Source organism: Chiloscyllium plagiosum, unplaced genomic scaffold (assembly GCF_037043375.1).
Source record: "Chiloscyllium plagiosum isolate Xiang-an unplaced genomic scaffold, Cpla_swu_hap1 HiC_scaffold_5, whole genome shotgun sequence".
In the NCBI taxonomy this organism is placed as follows: domain Eukaryota; kingdom Metazoa; phylum Chordata; class Chondrichthyes; order Orectolobiformes; family Hemiscylliidae; genus Chiloscyllium; species Chiloscyllium plagiosum.
This window is the reverse complement of record NW_028270143.1, coordinates 73,963,392-73,984,284: the sequence shown is the minus strand read 5'-3', so window position 1 is coordinate 73,984,284 and position 20,893 is coordinate 73,963,392. Positions and strand designations below refer to the sequence as shown.

At 42.3% G+C, this 20,893-nt stretch overlaps 1 protein-coding gene across 1 annotated transcript in view; it reads right to left on the bottom strand.

Annotated features, from left to right (window-relative positions):
• Positions 1–15,022, bottom strand: part of LOC122549962 (protein lifeguard 1) — a 38,229-nt gene extending 23,207 nt beyond the window's left edge. Inside the window, exons 1-3 of the mRNA XM_043690247.2 lie at positions 14,899–15,022; positions 14,353–14,717; positions 11,741–11,819 (exon numbers count right to left, since the gene is read on the bottom strand). Of these exons, the coding sequence (XP_043546182.1) occupies positions 11,741–11,819; positions 14,353–14,692 (419 nt within the window). The 5' untranslated portion in view covers positions 14,693–14,717; positions 14,899–15,022. The remainder of the gene's footprint in view (positions 1–11,740; positions 11,820–14,352; positions 14,718–14,898) is intronic.
• Between the last annotated feature and the right edge of the window lie 5,871 nt (positions 15,023–20,893).

The following is a 20,893-nucleotide window of genomic DNA, read 5'->3' as shown; positions in this document are numbered from 1 at the left end:
TGGAATCAAACTCACATCCCTGGTGCTGTGAGGCAGCAGTGCTATCCACTGAGCCACCATGCCTCCCCATAGTATTAGAGCGTCTATGATACAATCCCAATAAGGTGATCATCCCTTTCTTATTTCTCAGTTCCACCCAAATGACTTCCCTGGAAGTATTCCCAGGAATATCCTCCCTAAGTACAGCTCGAATGCTATCCCTTATCAAAAATGCCACTCCGCCTCCTCCCTTGCCTCTCTTTCTGTCCTTCCTATAGCATTTGTATCCTGGAACATTAAGCTGCCAGTCCTGTCCATCCCTGAGCCACATTTCTGTAATTTCTATAATATCTCAGTCCCATGTTCCTAATCATGCCCTGCGTTCATCTGCCTTCCCTATTAGGCCTCTTGTTGCTAACTCTGACATTTGCTTTGATTATGGGTAAGAAAGGCTTAATGGATTCATTCAGTATCTTATGTTGGTAATTGATGATTGGTAACTTAAATATAATATATTCCCATCCAGTTGATGTAAGATAATTTTGCAAGTCTAATTTACATAGCATATACACTCTTGTAAAAGTTGACCCCATGACTGTGGCCCAGAAAATTGGTCCCAGTGTACTTTTGGTCATTGTACAGTGATCAGGAGCAGTGTGACTTAGAATCATGGAGTCATAGAGATGTACAGCATGGAAGCATGCTTCGGTCCAACTTGCCCATACCGATCAGATAACCAAATTAATTTAGTCCCATTTGCCTGCATTTGGCCCATATCTCTCTAAACCCTTCCTATTTGTATACCCATCCAGATGTCTTTTAAATGTTATAATTGTACCAGCCTCCACCACTTCCTCTGGCAGCTCATTTCACACACGCACTACTCGCTGTGTGAAAAAGTTGCCCCTTAGGTCCTTTATAAATCTTTCCCCTCTCACCTTAAACCTATGCTCTCTAGTTTTGGACTCTCTGACACCGGGGAAAAGACCTTGGCTATTCAGCCTATCCATGCCTCTCATGATTATATTGACCTCTATAACATCACCCGTCAGCCCCCAAAGCTCCTGGGAAGATAGCCCCAACCTATTCAACCTCTCCCTATTGCTCCAATCCTGGCAATATCTTGTAAATCTTTTCTGAACCCTTTCAAGTTTCACAACATCCTTCCTAACGCAGACCAGAATTGCACACAATTTTCCAAAAATGGCCTAATCAATATCCTGTACTATTGCAATTCCGATACTCAGTGCACTGAACAATAAAGGCAAGCATACCAAAGGTCTTTTTCACTATTCTCTGGATTAGTGGTGCTGGGAGAGCACAGCAGTTCAGGCAGCATCCAAGGAGCTTCGAAATCGACGTTTCGGGCAAAAGCCCTTCATCAGGAATATGAAGGGCTTTTGCCCGAAACGTCAATTTCGAAGCTCCTTGGATGCTGCCTGAACTGCTGTGCTCTTCCAGCACCACTAATCCAAAATCTGGTTTCCAGCATCTGCAGTCATTGTTTTTACCTTTTTCACTATCCTACCTATCTGGAACTCCACTTGCAAGGAGCTATGAACCTGCACTCCAAGGTCTCTTTATTCAGTGACACTCTCCAGGACCTTACAAGTGAGCTTCATTTTTTTTCCAACAGCAAGGACCAGAGGCCTGCGGGAAGGTAAATTTTAAAAGACATAAAAGCTTACTTCAGGAGTTCAGTGTTCTTCATTTTTCTGCTGTGGCAATTGGAGTGGGAGGAGCGACAGTGGGGACCAAGACCTGACAGGAAGGTAAAGTTTTTAAAATATAGAGGTTTGCCTCCTGCATAGGCAGAGCGCACACTGAACAGGAGTAGACATGGGACCGCTGAGTAAGTGAGGCTTTATATTCGGATGGTTGTTTTACCCAAAACACTACTTGGGTGGTGTCTCTCACCATCCTCCTCCTCGAACCAAATAAAAAAGGTGACTGGTTTCTATACTTTTTTTTTAGTTTTTCAGTAGTTTAGAATAGTGTGAATGGAGGTTAGGGCAGTTGAATGTTCGTCCTGCAGAATGTGGGAGGTAAGGGTCACTCCTACTGTCTTTGCTGACTGCATCTATGGGAAGTGCACCCAACTCCAGCTCCTTGAAAACCGTGTTAAGGAACTGGAGCTGGATGAACTTCGGATCATTCAGGAGGCGGAGGGGGTTATTGAGAGGAGTTACAGAGAGGTAGTCACACCTCATGAAAAAGAAGAAGGTAGATGGGTTACCGTCAGGGGCAGAAAGGGAACTGGCAGGCAGTGCAGGGATCCTGTGTGGCTGTTCCCCTCAACAGCAAGTATATCATTTTGGATGCTGTTGAGAGGATGACTTACAGGGGTAAGCAATGAGGCACAGATCTCTGGCACAGAGTCTGGCTCTTTTGCTCAGAAGGGAAGGGGAAGAGGAACAGAGCATTAGTCATTGGGGACTCCATAGTTAGGGGACATATAGGCTGCTGTGGGAATGAGAGAGATTCACAGTTGGAGTATTGTCTCCCAGGTGCCAGAGTTCATGATGTCTCTGATCGTGTTTTAGGGATCCTTGACGGGGAGGGGGAGCAGCCCCAAGTCGTGCTCCACATAGTCACCAATGACATAGGTAGGAAGAGAGATGGGGATTTAAGGCAGAAATTCAGGGAGGTAGGGTGGAAGCTTAGAGCTAGAACAAACAGAGTTGTTGTCTCTGGTTTGTTGCCCGTGCCACATGCTAGCAAGGTGAGGAATAGGGAGAGAGAGGAGTTGAACATGTGGCTACAGGGATGGTGCAGGAGGGAAGGTTTTGGATTCCTGGATAATTGGGGCTCTTTCTGGGGTAGGTGAGACCTCTACAAACAGAATGGTCTTCACCTGAACCAGAGGGGTACCAATATCCTGGAGAGAAAATTTGCTAATACTCTTTGTGTGAGTTTAAACTAATTCAGCAGGGGGATGGGAACCAAAATTGTAGTTCAAGTATATGGGAGGTTGAGAGTAGTGAAGTCAGAACTAAGATTTCAAGATTGCAGGAAGGCATCGGCAGACAAGAAGTTAGTTTGAAGTGTGTCTACTCCAACCCCAGGAGCATCTGGAATAAGATGGGTGAACCTGCAGCATGGGTTGGTACCTGGGATTTTAATGTTGTGGCCATTTCAGACACATGGGCAGGGCAGAGACAGGAATGGTTGTTGCAGGTTCCGGGATTTAGATGTTTCAGTAAGAATATAGAAAATAGTAAAAGAAGAGGCGGTGTTGCACTGTTAGTCAAGGACAGTATTAGAGTTGCAGAAAGGATGTTTGAGGACTCATCTATTGAGGTAGTATGGGCTGAGATTAGAAACAGGAAAGGAAAGGTGACCCTGTTGGGAATTTTCTATAGGCCCCTGAATAGTTCCAGAGATGTAGAGGATAGGATAACAAAGATGATCCTCAGTAGGAGCAAGAGTGGCAGGGTAGTTGTTATGGGGAACTTGACCTTTCCAAATATTGACTGGGAATACGATAATTCAAGTACTTTGGATTGGTCAGTTTTTGTCCAATGTGTGCAGGAGGATTTCCTAACACAGTATGTAGATAAATCTGGAATATGATGGATACTTTATGCTTTGTCAACATTTTTGTCACCCTCACCGGTGCCTTTTTTCTTTATATTTTCATGAGATGTGTGCGTTTATTCCCTATCCCTAATTGCTCTCGAATGAATGGCTTGCTAGACTATTTCAGAGGACAGCTGAGAATCAACCACATTGCTATGGATAACACAGGCCAGACTGGGTAAAGACAGCAGATTTCTTTCACTAAAGGACATTAGTTAACTAAAAAGGTTTCTATAATTATAGTTAGACAATAGACAATAGACAATAGGTGCAGGAACATAGAACATAGAAGAATACAGCGCAGTACAGGCCCTTTGGTCCTCGATGTTGCGCCGATCCAAGCCCACCTAACCTACACTAGACAATAGACAATAGGTGCAGGAGTAGGCCATTCTGCTCTTCGACCTGCACCACCATTCAATATGATCATGGCTGATCATCCTTAATCAGTATCCTGCTCCTGCCTTATCGCCATAACCCTTGATTCCACAATCCTTGAGAGCTCTATCCAACTCTTTCTTAAATGAATCCAGAGACTGGGCCTCCACTGCCCTCTGGGGCAGAGCATTCCACACAGAGTTGAGCTGTCATAGCCACCATCAGTGAGACTAGCTTTATATTTCAAATTTATCAATTGAATTTAAATTCAAAAATCCCTGTCATTAGGGATTCAATCATGTGCTCAGAGCTATAGCTTGGGTGTCTGTATTACTAGCCCATTGATATGACCACTTTGCACCACCTCTCTGAATTCTTCAATAACGTGTACATATATGTTCCAAGTACCTTTGCTCCTACAACTCCATGAAAATCCTTTATTTTATATGGCATCACACTATTCTTCCGACCAAACTGAGTCACTTCACATTTTACTATTTAATTTGAAACTGCCATGTGTCTGTCCATTTCTCAAGCTCAATTATGTAATTTACCACTATCCTCCTCAGAGTTCACAATGCTACATTATTGTGTAATTTGCAAACATTGAAATTGCACCCTGCACACTTATGTTGAGGTCATTAAAGGAAATATATTGATCCTGTTAAGAACCGTCCAATCCAAAAGCAATCATTCATCAGTACAGAGATGGACTTTGCCTGTTATTAGCCACAATATAGACGTAAGGCTGAGTAATTCAATCAACTAAAATTCGATTACAGTATGTGGTATTTACATCATGATTGTGAAACCATAAGAAATAATATAATTAATAATAGGCAAGTTAGTGTAAGGATAATGAAAAAAATAACTGAGAGCTACAAGGCTCCAAGGAATGTGCCCTTCTGAATGATAGATAAGTAGGTCCCAATTATGCTTTCCTCGCTTCCTGTAGGAAGTAGGTCAGAAGACATAATATTTGAGATGCCATAAATGGATAATTAAATGATACAGAATGGGGCAACTGGGTAAATGGTTTCCAGCTTGAATCTCAGACCCTCAGACTTCAATATTATCTGGGCAGTGGTGGTGGTGAGCACTGTTGTAAGTGTTTCAAACAGGAAACCATCCCCCTCCCCACCCTGACCAGGAGTGAACCTGATTCATAGGCTCGGCTTTCTGTTGGGCAGTAAAACACCAGTAGAGACCATAATTCACATAAAATGTAAATACTTGTTGTTGGCTAGTGGCCAGCCTGTGGGTGAGCTCAGTACAGAGAAGCTCAGAGGGTCAATGGAGCCCAGAAACAAATTAAAGAGTCATCTACACTCAAAACATTGCTGTCTCTCCATGGGTGCTGCCTGACCTGCTGTGATCTGCAGCAATTTTTGTTTTCAGTGTATTTATTACACGTTGGCAACTAGCTACAGGTTACAATGATGTGATAAATGTTGGAGTTGGAACAGAGACTTTAAGGAGGACCAGATTTAGGTGCCACACCTGTGAGATTCCCAAGCTGTTCTGCCCAGAGTTCATGTGACTCATCATATTGGAGGGTTCTTATAGCACTCCTCAATATTCTCCCTTTCAGACTCATTTGTAACACTGCAGACGTATCTGACATCTGCACCATGCCAGATTTTTTCACGCCATCAGTAAGGGATGTGGAGGTCAATTTTGGTATTTGCTGACCCAGCAGAGTGGGAACAAATATGGGAGCTTGACAGTCTGCATGGTTTCCAGACAGAACTTTACCTCACATCTTTGATTCGGTACCCATAGGGAGGGCCTCAACCGGGACCTTGGGTTCATGTCACATTACAGGTGACCACCATTGCACTATACATACACACACTTATTCCTGCACACACACACACTCTCACACACACACAGGCACTCCTATATACACATACACACGGACACACATACACACAGACGTGCACACAGACACCCACACACACCCTTACAACACACACTCCCACACTCACACATGCAACCCCTCACAGACTTAAGACACTCTGCACTCACTACACACACACATACACTTTCTCACACTCACAAGCCCCAACCCAGACACACACACACACACAGACAGACAAAGACCCACATGCACACATATATTTTGTGGGGTGAATTTGTACTTGCAGGGTTACATTGTACTTTGCTCAAAAACTGCATGCATTCATGTAGAACTCTGAGCTCAAAAACTGCATGAATTTATGTAAAACTCCGTTATCTCACTTTTTAGATTAGAATCAATCTAAACATCATGGCATAGACAGAGAACACAGGGGACTAACACCTTCAACATATTGTCTAGCTATCACCATTGTTAACAGCTAACCCGAGAATGCAGCTTTTTTTAAAAACGGTTTTGTGATTTACACATGAAAGAAGTGAAACTATCACTGTATTCTAACAGATGCAAGGCTTAACAGACAATCAATTTTTCAATGTATAGTTACAGTTACATCACACTGTAAATTTTTGCTAAAAATTCTGTGTTAGGATTGAGCCCTCCACTATCACCTGATGAAGGAGCATCGCTCCGAAAGCTAGTGTGCTTCCAATTAAACCTGTTGGACTATAACCTGGTGTTGTGTGATTTTTAACTTTGTACAATCCTAGTAGCTGCCCAATAGAAACAGATAAAGAAATAAAGATATGATTTTATATTACACCCTTCCCAGCCTCAGGATGTCCAAAGGTTTTGACAGCCAATTATTTACTTTTGAAATGTTCTCACTAACATTCTCTTCAAGGTGCATGACCTTGCAGCTGTGAGAGGTTCTGCATATGCCAATCAGGGATCACTGTGGCTGCTGCACATAGACCTCACAGCTCTGTATAGTGGAACAAAATATTTTAGGGAACGTTGGTTGTCATTATTGTAATACAGGAAACACAACAGGCAAATTGCTCCACCAGTGTGGCTTTTCTTGGTATATTGGTATTTTGCAGATTTACAGTGATTGTTTGCCATAATTAGCCTAAAAGGGTCAAAATACATCACTCAATGGTAAATTCCCACTATTAGCGATTTAAGCATTGCTAAGAAGTCAAAGCTTTTCATCTTGTAATCATGAGGACTAGATGCAAGAAACAGACTTCTGAAAAGAGACACCAAATCATAGAGCATGAGAGGAGAATGCTGATCAGTTATGTCATCTTTGGATTGGAGATGCAGCAAGAACAGTTAACTGTCAATCTTCATCCTCAGATGAGGCAGGTAGTTTCTGCTTCTTCAATGTGTTGCTATGGGAATGCAGCAGAAACCGGCAACCTCCATGATACATTTGTTTGGATGAAAATGATGCAATATTATGCACAAATTCCTTTTGCTTACATAAAATTGGGCCTCTTCATGAGGTTGTCAATAAGATTAAAACAAGCTCTCTTTCTTCCATGGAACCTATTTCCAATGAAATGTCACCTGTGCAAGTATATGCTCTCAGAAGGTTAACTCTGATTGGTCAGGGCATTGCCCTGGAAAATGAATCTGTGAATGACTGTCACCTATTTTGTTGGATTGAAACAAGCACAGTGCATGTTCTTCCTGTCTGCAAAGAACCTGGCCCTCCTTATTAATGTACTGTACAGAGCTTCCAACATACAGTTACATCACACTGTGGGCCCAACTCACAATTTTAAATCAGCTGTCAGCATAGTTCTCCCACATTCAGAATTATGTCACAAATGTTGTCCAATTGCAGAATCAGATCTAATCTTAGACACTGGCTTCCAAGTTTTGCAAGTGCAGGCTGGTTGGGTATGGTCAGTAAGTTTCTTGTTGTGAACATCCAAAGGGACATGCTGTTTGATATAATACACCAATCTCTGGGACACATGGCCTACATACCTGGCCTCACACTGCTAGTGAAATTCATACACCATACTATTCATTTGTGTGATAGGCACAATGTTGTTTTAACATGGTGGCAACATCCCATTTGTGGTGAATTTCACTTGTGTTACTATTACATAGCAGCAGCGTGAAAGAGTTAGCTTCATCCCTTCCATGGGATAGACTGGGCACTTTCCAGAATGAAGAGTGACTGGCTAGGGCCTTCCAAGGGTTTGTGTAATGTGCAATGAGAAATGATTGATCAGGGTAGCCAATACCCTGCAGGATGGCTTTGATGCACCTTATTTCAGCATCAAGTTTGCATGGTTAACAAACAGGAGAAAGTGAAGACTGCAGATGCTGAAGATCAGAGTTGATGAGTGTGGAGCTGGAAAAGCACGGCTGGTCAGGCAGCATTCGAATTAACGTTTTGAGCATAAGCCCTTCATCAGGAATGAGGCTTGTGGCCCAAAGGGGCTGAGAGACAAATGGGAGGGGAGTGGGGCTGGAGGGAATGCCCCCTCCATTCGCAACAAGGACAGAATCCCCCCCCCCCCCCCCCCCCAGTCCTCACCTTTCACTCCACCAACCTCTGGATACATCGCATCATCCTCCGCAATTACAAATAGACCCCATCACAAGGGATATATTTCCCTCCCCACCCCTACCTGCATTCCAGAGAGACCATTCCCTCTGTGACTCCCTTGTTAGGTCCATGCGCCCTCATCAACCCACCATCCCCTCCCTGCAACTTCCCCTGCCACCGCAAGAAGCTCAAAACTTGTGCCCACACCTCCCCACTTACCTCCATTTAAGGCCCAAAAGGATCCTTCCACATCTAATCGGGATTTATCTTCTTCCACACACATCATCTATTGTATCCATTACTCCCAATGTAGTCTTCTCTACACTGGGGAGACAGGATGCCAACTTGCGGAATGTTTTAGAGTACATCTCTGGGATACACACACTAAACAACCCACCATCCTGTGGCCAACTACTTTAACTCCCCCTCCCACTCTGCCAAGGACATGCAGGTCCTGGACCTCCTTCACCACCAAACTCTAGCCACCCGATGCCTGGAGGAAGAATGCCTCATCTTCCGCCTTGGGATCCTTCACCTACACAGGATCAATGTGGATTTCACTAGTTTCCTTGTTGCCCCTCACCCCAACTTATTCCAGATCCAACCTTCCAATTCCGCACCACTCTCTTGACCTGTCCTACCTGTCCATCTTCCTTCCCACCTATCTGTTCCTCCCTCCTCTCCGACCTATCACTTTCACCCCCACCTACATCTATCTATTGCATTCCCAGCTACCTTCCCCCCCAGTATTATCCTATTCCCATTTATCTCTCAGCTTCCTTGGCCCACAAGCCTCATTCCTGATGAAGGGCTTATGCTTGAAACATCGATTCTTATGCTGCCTGACCGGCTGTGCTTTTATAGCACCACACTCTTTGACAATGGTTAACAAAAAGTTTAGGTTCTGTTTATGAGGTTGTCAATAATAATTTTGTTATATGTCTTATTGATCTCCATCCTGAGCTCAAATTCACATGGAAGAGTCAAATGACTCCTTTCCTTGATGGTCCAGTTAAGAAATTGGCCATGTGGTTCTCTACGACTGTTTACCGTAACCTTATGTTCCGTGGTGAATGAACACATTGGGATTTCTACCATTCCGCATGTTATATGACTGGCTTTATTGGCAGACCCATAAATATGCTTGTGATCATTTCAAACTAAATCCCTTCTGCTATGGTAAAATCCTCTCTCCTGAACTGAAAACTCCATTCTCTTGCTAGGAGAAAACAAACCTTCCTTCTGAGCTGAACTCCTGATTCTTCTGAACTGAAATTGAAGGCTAAATTAATGGTCTTTGATCTATTTTCTCTGTCAGTTGTAAACTCAGAAGTGTAAGCATTCCATTCATTAACACCACAGATGTCCTGCTTGACACTTAACTAGGTCACATGCCTTCTTAGAAATGATACAATTTTGTCATTGTTCTAAATGACTTTCTAATGTTTAAAATAAATTACTTTCACAGAACTGACCAAAATCCATCTGATTGACTTCCAAGATGCAAATTCCAAAAATGTTGAGAGTATACAATACACGTTAACACAGAGTCGGAATGTTTGGACTGCAATCATGCGTGATTGACTTTTCTACAGTTTGATTTTTCTACGTCTATTCCAGGATTGAGGAGGGCAACTTCAAAACTGTGGCTGAAATCAAGCAATTCAGCATATATCTGCGTTCAAAGCAGAGATTACTTTTGATCCTTATAACTAAGCCACTCATGCTATTAGTGACATGGCAAGGGATATATATTTCTCTGTTGGATGTTTTTTTTCGAATTTTATTTGTTTTAAGACTATTTTTAATCAACTGCACAAATCAGCTTTGGCAGGGTTTCTGCATCTGAAATATCTACCATCACCAATCTTCAAGTAAGTCTTTGGTTCAATGGCAGTGTCAGGCATGGCAGAGAAATTGGATCAGCGTCAAATCAGTACCATCACTTTTATGCAAAATTAGTCTTATTTCCTGTGGATGGGAAGAGAGAATAATTGAGGGCCTAATATTGGAATAGTAGGCCAGTAAGTCTTCCCATCTGATTCCTTTGATTATCCACCATTATGGGGGAAGTGAGGACTGCAGATGCTGGAGATCAGAGCTGAAAATGTGTTGCTGGAAAAGCGCAGCAGGTCAGGCAGCATCCAAGGAGCAGGAGAATCGACGTTTCGGGCATGTGCCCTTCTTCAGGAATGAGGAAAGTGTGTCCAGCAGGCTAAGATAAAAGATAGGGAGGAGGGACTTGGGGGAGGGGCATTGGAAATGTGATAGGTGGAAGGAGGTCAAGGTGAGGGTGATAGGCCGGAGTGGGGGTGGGAGCAGAGAGGTCAGGAAGAAGATTGCAGGTTAGGAAGGCGGTGCTGAGTTCGAGGGATTTGACTGAGACAAGGTGGGGGGAGGGGAAATGAGGAAACTGGAGAAATCCGAATTCATCCCTTGTGGTTGGAGGGTTCCTAGGCGGAAGATGAGGCGCTCTTCCTCCAGCCGTCGTGTTGCTATGGTCTGACGATGGAAGAGTCCAAGAACCTGCATATCCTTGGTGGAGTGGGAGGGGGAGTTGAAGTGTTGAGCCACGGGGTGGTTGGGTTGATTGGTCCGGGTGTCCCAGAGGTGTTCTCTGAAACGTTCCGCAAATAGATGGCCTGTCTCCCCAATATAGAGAAGGCCACATCAGGTGCAGTGGATGCAGTAAATGATGTGTGTGGAGGTGCAGGTGAATTTGTGGCAGATATGGAAGGATCCCTTGGGGCCTTGGAGGGAAGTAAGGGGGAAGGTGTGGGCGCAAGTTTTACATTTCTTGCAGTTGCAGTGGAAGGTGCCGGGAGTGGAGGTTGGGTTGGTGGGGAGTGTGGACCTGACGAGGGAGTCACGGAGGGAGTGGTCTTTTCGGAACGCTGATAGGGGAAGGGAGGGAAATATATCCCTGGTGGTGGGGTCCGTTTGGAGGTGGCAGAAATGACGACGGATGATACGATGTATGTGGAGTTTGGTGGGGTGTTAGGTGAGGACCAGTGGGGTTCTGTCCTGGTGGCGATTGGAGGGGCGGGGCTCAGAGGTGGAGGAGCGGGAAGTGGAGGAGATGCGGTGGAGAGCATCGTCGATTACATCTGGCGTCCACCATTATATCTATTGAATACAAGCAGAGAAAAATTCCAGGCCAGTATCTCTTACAATGAACTTTGGTGTTGAGGTGTTACAAAACAATTTCATAACCACTTGGAAATCTGTAACAAATGGATTCTTACTGGGGTTTGTTCTTAATGAGTAAGCAGAATATTAACTGTTCTGTAACAGCATTATTCTTCAGTACCATTGTAGAACTGATATTACAGCCTGTGTGACACACTGAAAGTGTAAATTTAAAATTGACTTACCAATAAAGAAACATGCAAATTATTCCTATGGTGATTAACAATTGAACCATTAAAGTGAGATACACTTTCCTTATGAAAGCTGTCAAAGAAGCAAAATATGTATTAGTCTTTGAAACACATGAAACTTACAAAATATCCTTTTCGTTAAGTTGGTTTAATTTTCCTTTAAAATTTTCTTGTGCGATAGAATGGTCAAGATGGCAGCAGAGTAGGACCTAACCCTACTGGACCTCCTCTGCTCTGCCTGCTCTTTTTCTTTCTTTTTCCTTTTCTTTTCTGTCTTTTCTTCTTCTTTTCTCACCTCAGCACCGGAGGCAAATACTGGTGCAGCGGCAGGCGCCGGTAGCAAGTCCCTAGAGCAGTGAGCCCTGGTACAGTGTGTGGGATATGGGTCTGGGAACAGTGAATAGTGAGGCCTGGAACAGTGTGTGGGATATGAGTCTGGGAACAGTGTGAGTAGTGAGGCCTGGTACAGTGTGTAGGGTATGAGTCTGGGAACAGCCTGAGCAGTGAGCCCTGGTACAGCATGTGGGCTACGAGCCTGGGAACATGGTGAGCAGTGAGCCCTGGTACAGTGTGTGGGTTATTAGTCTGGGAACAGCCTGAGCAGTGAGCCCTGGAATAGTGTGTGGGATATGAGCCTGGGAACAGTGTAAGCAGTGAGCCCTGGAACAGTGTGTGGGATACGAGCCTGGGAACAGCGTGAGCAGTGAGCCCTGGTACAGTGTGTAAGGTATGGGCCTGGGAACAGTGCCAGCAGTGAGACTTGGAGCAGTGCGTGGAAACAGAAGTGGAGCACCATGCAGGCAATGTAAAGAGTCCCAGGCAGAGACCAATATTGGGGAAGCAGTCCTGGCACTTAGCTTGGAGCAGCTGAGCGCCTGTACAGAACAGGCTTAGAGCAGAGCAGGGCTGGCTGTTGTACTGGAATTTAGCGCGGACAGTCAACCACATGCGGAGGCTCTGTGCTGAGCTGCTACAATGTAATGTTTATTTGAAATTTCCTACTTTGCTGCAGAGTCATCCCTTTAATGATGTCCTATTATTAACTTATTTCTCAACTCTGTAAGTAATGCAACTACTTTTACAACTCTGTTGTATCCAAGAATTGTACCAAGGTACTTTGTACTTAAGATGTTGTCATAAGAAGGCAGAAATTGTAAAAGCTTTTCACTGTCTTTCTGCAATGGAGTACATGTGACAATAAAAGGATGTTGATTGATAGTGATCCTTGATCCCTCTGCCAACCATACACAATCGACCATTCTAACATTCTCTAATCCTCTCCTTTATTGCCCAGTTCAGTGGCCCCATATTCATCTGATCATAGCTAGAGTTTATCCAGCAATAGCCTCTCTTCTCTACCTGCACCACTACCTCAAAAACCCCTTGGCAACATCATTCACAGAATGTGGAGCCCACCTCCCTGTGTAAGCTGCTGACACTCAGCCTCATTTGTTTCTCACCTCTTTAACTGCTCTGTCACCTCTGACACGCTATCACCAGACTGTTTTATCCAGTCTTAGGTGTGCAATCATTTTCTGCAAGTAAATTTTAGGAAAACTGTGTAAATTGCATACACTTGCAAATAATTCCATCCCACTTCTTGACCACTGCCTCAGCCAGAATCAAACCTTTAACCCTTTATCCTTTCTTTAAGCACCATCAAAACCCTCTTCATTGTCCTGTCACTTCAGAGTCCAGTCCAGTTTATATTCACCCTCAATTATGATGTTGGAATAATAAGACAGCAAAGTAATGGAATGCAAGACCCGATATTATTTGAATTCTGATAAAAGACTTTCAACTTGAAGCATTAACTCTTTGTTCCTCTGTTGATGCTGCTTGGCCTGATGCTGAGTATTTCCAGCAATTTCCTGCTTTCTAAAACTACTTTCAATTTTTTAAAAATAATCTGGCCAGATGACCAGACTAGTCATTATTAATAAGTGTACTAAAGTCTAATTAGATTGCACTTGTGAGTACAGAGGTTAAGCTGTACGTAGATGCCAGTACAACAGCCATCCCTGCTCTGTTCTAAGCCTCCAGTCTGTTTGGAGATTGGCAGAGCGGGGAGCATTGCAAATAACAGGCAGTCATTAGAAAATATCAAGAGCAGAGCTAAGAGGGATTTTAACATCTGGTTAAAATCACATCACCTGCAGCATTTGTTTGGTCTTATATATAAAGCTAATTTTCATGGTGTAGTTCATTTCAAATTTGATTCTAGTTACATTATAAAGTTATTTACATCAACAGATCAATGAATATAATTTGACTAAGGTTTCCAAGGAATAATTACCAGAATATGTCACAACATAAAGGAAATATGAACGTTTATTGTCTAAATTTGTTATTCTGATGACTATGTTCACTTTGCACTTTGTAATGTTATTGATACTTTAATTATTTAGAATGAAACCAGTTTTGTAGATTCTGCAAGTTCTGGCTCTGTATGCATATTGATTGAAGCATTCCTTAGGGTGTGCCTCTTCTACTTGCCTATTGTAATATCATGGCATCGTCAAGCCATTATTATCAAACCTCAGATCAGAAGGACTTTACAAAGAGAGAGAACACTGTCTTCCGTAACCAATAGGAGAAAGACTTACCTCTCCTTATAGCTTTCTCTGAAAAGTTCTTTGCTGTTTCATTGGCAAATTCATTTTGATATTCTGGAGGTGCATCAACTAAGGATTGTGGAGGAGCCTGTGGGAAGCCTTCACATGGTTCATTTGCAGGGTGGCACCCCGGCAATGAGTAATCCTGAGGTGGATATCTTGGAGCAGGGTGTTCCTGAGAAAAGTAGCTTGGTGGGTAATCCAGCTGATGACTGGCTTGAGAGTGTCCCAGTTGTGATCCTAGGTCATTTGAAGGTGCTGGGGGATATGGGTACACACCATATCCCTGTGTACCATGTTCCCCCATATTCACACGTGGTATCTTCTCCATTTCCAACAGCTGTAGTTTTATTTCTCTAGATTGAGAAACATCTGTATTAATATATGTTTGCATCATAATATTTCTGAAAAGATTTCTAAAATTCTTGAAGAAAAACTAAAACAGTAGCCAATATAGATTATCAAATGCTTCATCTTACTTCAATTCAGATATTTTCAAAAGGTGATTTTTAATACATTAGGATTGTCTGTACTTACTGTGGATTTGTTATTGAACAATTATTCGAGCAAAGGTACAGCTAACTGCGTGTAGGAAATAACTCGTGTCAGGTATAAACCAGCACCTTTGTTTTCAATAGCTCGTTGTGACGTTTATCTGTTGTTTTGAAGTCACATTTCCAAATGTATTTACTTTTGGTTTCCGTGGAAACATTCAGTTCAATAAAGTTCCAGTATCTCTGTAACCTTTGATATGAAGTTATTTATTGACAGATGAGGAAAAAAAAGTTAGACGATTTCCCCTTTCCCAGTTTTATTTCTCTCTTCTTGTAATTCTCAATTTTGCTACACAATTCCACAAACATGGATCTCCAAAGGTGCCTCTCTCAAATTACCCATCATTGTGTGAATTTTTCAATGGGAGGTGATGCCCAGTGGTATTATCTCTAACTTATGAATCCAGAAACCCAGGAAATGTTTGGGAGTCCTCGGTTTGAATCCTGCCATGGCAGATGGCAGAATTTGAATTTGGGAAAAATCTGGAATTATGAGTCTTATAATGTCTATTGCTGATTGTCAGGAAACGCCCATTTAGTTCACTAATGTCTTTTAGGGAAGGAAACTGTTGACCTTTGCTGGTCTGGCCTACACATGACTCCAGACTGTAAGCAATGTGGATGACTCTTAGCTGCCCTTCAGTTAATTAGGTTTGGTCAGTGACCTCCCCATCCCATGGATGAATAAAAAATTCCAAAAGATAATATTTGCTGGAAGGCATCAATACCTGTAGAAGGCATCAGTGCCAAGCTCAAGTTCTGTCCTCACCTGATCAACAAACTAATGCAGTACCGACAGGAAGGTGATCAAGAATCAAGGAGCTCTAAGCATAAAAGAGATGTTTCAGTTGCTAAGATAGAATAATTAAGGTAGCTTTTTTATTGGTAAGTGCAGTGTTGGTACAATGTTGACTCCTGAAGGCCAGGTCTTATGCAGATAGAGACAATGTCAAGATAAATTTGTATCTATGGTTCTTAAAAAATGACGACTAGGAAAAGCAAAGAAGGAACAGATCTTGGTTAAAAATCACTCAACACCAGGTTATTGTCCAACAGGTTTACTTGGAAGCACTAGCTTTTGGATCATTGCTCCTTCATCAGGTAGTTAGCAGCGCTCTGAAAGCCAATGCTTCCAGATAAATCTGCTGGACTAAAACCTGGGTGTTGTGTGATTTTTAACTTTATCCACCCTAGCCTAACCCTGGCTCCTCCACATCATGTCAGATTTTGATAGACAATCCTCTGGTTTTGAAGATTTAGTAATGAACTAAGCAATATTTACTCCCAAGTGCTTCATGAGACCACAATCTGATTCATTGTATACAACCACCAGTGTTCTCTCTTCTTGTGATTTTTTTATTATTATCTCAAACATAAAATAAATGATTTATTATTCTGAAACAGTGAAAAGTGGTTCTTGCAAGTGCCATTCTCACCTGACCTGTGAATATTTTTAAACTGATTTTTTTCACTAGCTTTCTATCTGATCCATGATTTTCCAATTTGTAGCTAATTTTCTGGGAAAGCTAACAAAGTTAGATTGTATTTAGTTCAAACTAAGGAAAATGGTTGTCTGGTGCTGATAACTGTTAATACATTTACCTCTATTTAATTTCATTCTCAATTGGGTTTTTTTAAAAGTCTAAATGTTTCAAAATCTGTTCCTCTTTATTTCCAAACATTGAGTAATATCAGATAACACTGTGTTGATGCCCACTGTCATGTGTGACTTTATGTTTATCCATGGTACTAAAAAAACAAAGTTATTGATCTATATCTGCCATACATACTCTGTGTTTTAAAGTTGTAGTTAATACATGACATGCTTGTTGTTTTAATTCCTTGTCTCCTTTATTAAAATTGTCCTGTTGTTGCAAATATGGAGTAGGCCCATGAATTACACACCAAATGGGAGAACATAAGAATAATTTGGAAAATCCCAGTGCAGTATGAATGATTTTCCATTCATGATGGCCAATTTATAAAATATACACCTGTATTTTCAATACCACTAATTTTGTGCATAGCAGTTCTAACATCATTGTAACCTGCTATGGGAAGGATGCTGTGAAACTTGAAAGGATTCAGGAATAACTGACAAGGATATTGATGGGGTTAGAGGCTTTGAGCTATAGAGAGAGGTTGAATAGGCTGGGGTTATCACACAAAAATTGGCACACTATATTCATATGTTATACTACATTCGTATATATTCGACATTCGTGTTTTTTGGAGGATAAAGAGAGTGAGGAGCTAAGGGTGCTAATTTGGTGCGATTACACCATAGGATTGTGTTCACTGATTCTACCCTTCCAAAGAACGTATGCAGGTGGAGATGGAGCTAATCTGTTATGTCTGAGCAGCTTTACTTAGAAGTGGTGTTTGAGTTATGTCATAGTCTGATATGTAGCCAAATTTCATGCCATGCTAATGGCAAATAAGAATAGCACTGCCATGAATTTTTATACCACATGCTCGTACTAAACTGAAGTGGATATTAGCAATCTATGGCACAGGGAGGTTGCAGACAGATGACTTATGTTGTTTTAAGGCAAGGAATTATACCACTTTCTCCATGAGCAACAGTTTTTCTAAGGATTTCACAAACATCTGGATTTTATTGATGCTGAATTTCCTCCCTGTGAGTCAAGTGGACATTGATAAGACAGCTGGGTAAGCATGGCAATAATCACAAAATGTGATTGTCTTTTACCACAGACAGCTTATCATAAAGTCATGCAGCAGAGAAAAAGACCATTTGGCCCATCATGTCAATGCCAAACAACAAACACAAACTGCACCAATCCCACATACCAGCACTCAATCCATAACCTACCAAGCCCTGGCATTTTAAGGTCTCATCCAGCTGCTTCTTATGTTGTGAGCCAGCAATGAACAGTCAAGGGGGAAGGGACATATTAGATTAGATTCCCTACAGTGTGTAAATAGGCCCTTCAGCCCAACCAGTCCACACCGACCCTCCAAGAGTAACCCACCCAGACCCATTTCCCTCTGACTAGTGCACCTAACACTACGGGCAATTTAGCATGGCCAATCTACCTGACCTGCTCATCTTTGGACTGTGGGAGGAAACTGGAGCACCCGGAGGAAACCCACGCAGACACAGGGAGAATGTGCAAACGGGTCCCTGGTGCTGTGAGGCTGCCGTGCTAATCACTGAGCCACTGTAGGGCACAGTACAATGTCAGTGTCACACATACAACATGTGCCAGCAGCATTTGCAGTCAATACATTGCATGTGCCTGAACCAAATGGCCATATTTGAACATCAAAAGCAAAGAGTACTTACTATGGTCAAAGGGGGTCCATGGTCTGTCATAGGGGTGATCTGTACAGTTAGGAAAGATAGTGAGATGTCCTGAAGAAATGTGGAGGGCAGGAAGGGCTCATAGTTTGAGGAGATGGGGTCGGTAAGAGCCATTGAGTAAAGATGCTGTGTGCATTCCGAGAGTAGTAGATCTTGATGGGAGGTGGGTGTACCAGTGAAGTTAGAGTGAGAGTGAGGTAGCAGAGAGAATATGGTGGCACCTAGCCTTATGGAGTTCAGAAGGTCACTGACATTCTAGTGGTGCTGCTGCACATTCTCAGGCAGAATTTCAAATCGGTTTTAAATATAGCACTCACATCATGATTGCCATGAGGTTCTGGCACCAGTGAACACCTCCACTGCAGCTGAGCATAAGGTTCCTTGAGAGCAGCAGTGTGGGAGTGGATACTTACCGAATGTGGAGAGCAGCAGAGAATTGTGTAAGAAAACCCATGTGGTGTGATGGAGGGAAACACTCCAAGGAACTTCCTGAAACTGACATTTTGTCAAATGTTGGAAAAATTCAGCCCTTCAGTTTCTGTCTCCACAGATGCAGCCAGACCTGCTGTGTTTAACCAGTACTTTCTGTTTATATCTTAGAGATTATGGTGTGTATTGCAATAATAGGTTCTTTTTGGAATAATTCCAGATCAGGTGTTATCTCTCAGATAATTCCCATCAACTTCAAGTAGAGACACAAATGAGTCTGAAGGAGTGACTGATTCCACCCCAAAGGAAAGGAGATGTCATGATTATTAATGTCTTCCAGATAGTCTCTGCAGTAAATTGAAGCCAAGTGATAAATTTCCAGATGTCATCCATGTCCATGTAAAAATTCTCAGTCCTTAGCAATGTATTCCATCACCACAGGGAGCACAAAGTAAGATTCTCAACTTTGCAATGCAGAAAACAATGTGAGACGATATCAATCATAAGATGTACATAAGAGTTTATTAAAGATCAAAACTTGCAATTCAAAATCATGGCAATGCAATACAACAGTTAACACATTCTACAAAAACTGTGATGGTGCAATATTATTTCTAGTAGAGAACACCTTTAGTTGCTCCAGTAAGATTACCTTAAGTAGGTAGCCATCAAATATTAAGGTGATGCCTCAGCCAATTAAACGAATCTGACATCTAAGCGAACCAAGTGAATTGGACTGTCTTTTACTTTGCTCCTCAATGTGTAGAGACAAAAGAACTGCAGATGGACTCCAAGTTGTAGGACAGAACCAGTGTGAATATCTGAAGGGTGCAATAGGATAGTTAACCTAGAGTTAGACTGGGGTTTCATCGCTGTAACATGTCCCAAGTAAATTAAATAAGGCAAACCCTTCAAAGTCACTACTTCTGACTCAGAGTTGGGGATTTTTTCAGATGTCTTCAGATGCAGGGTAATGGCCTTTCGGAAATTCGAACATCCTGAGTGATTACTACACACTCAGTGTGAAGAATCTCGAAGAGGTCCCTGGCATCTCTCCAAATAGTTGGAACCAGAAGCTTGGGAATATTGCTTAAATTTATAATTCTAAAGTTATTTTGATTTTTGTTTTGATTATGGCAAAAATGGCTTAATTTAATCACTCAGTATCTTGTGTACCTACTAATGGATGATTGGTAAAGTGAACATAATAGTTCTTTAAAAGTGGAGTCGCTGGTAGACAGGATAATGAAGAAGTTGTTTAGTAAGGTTGCTTTTATGGTCAGTGCTTTGAACACAGGAGTTAGGAGGTTATGTTGCGGCTGTACAGGACATTATTCAGGTCACTTTTGGATACTGCATTCAATTCTGATCTCCCTGCTATGGGAAGGATGTTGTGATATTTGAAAGGGTTCAGAAAAGATTTAAAAGCATGTTGCCAGGGTTGGAGGGTTTGAGCTAAAGGGATAGGCTGGGGCTATTTTCCCTCGAGTGTTAGAGGCTGAGGTTTATCGAGGTTTATAAAATCATGAGGAGTGTGGTTAGGGTGAATAGCCAAGGTCTTTCCTCAGGGAGTGAGGGGAGGAGTCCAAACCTGGAGGGCCTGGGTTTAAGGTGAGAGGGGAAAAATTAAAAAAGGACGTGGAGGCAACATTTTCACGCAGAGGGTGATGCGTGTATGGAATGAGCTGCCAGAGGAAGTGGAGGAGGCTGGTAGAATGGCAACATTTAAACATCGGAGGAATATTTGCCAAATGCTGGAAAGTGGAACTAGATTTATTTAGGATATCTGGTCAACATGGATGAGTTGAACCAAAAGGGCAGTTTCCATGCTACACAGCTCTATGTCTCCATCACTGTGTATTCCCATCTGGTTAATGTAAGATAATTTAGTGAGCTTAGTTTATGTAATGTATTTCCTGTTGTAAAAGTTAACCCCATGACTTTTGGCCCAGAAAAGAGACACCAAATCATAGAGCATGAGAAGAGAATGCTGATCAGTTATGTCATCTTTGGATTGGAGTTGCAGCAAGAACAGTTAACTGTCAATCTTCATTCTCAGATGAGGCAAGTAATTTCTGCTTCTTCAATGTGTTGCTATGGGAATGCAGCAGAGACCGGCAACCTCCATGACACATTTGTTTGGATGAAAAAGATGCAATATTATGCACAAATTCCTTTTGCTTACATAAAATTGGGCCTCTTCATGAGGTTGTCAATAAGA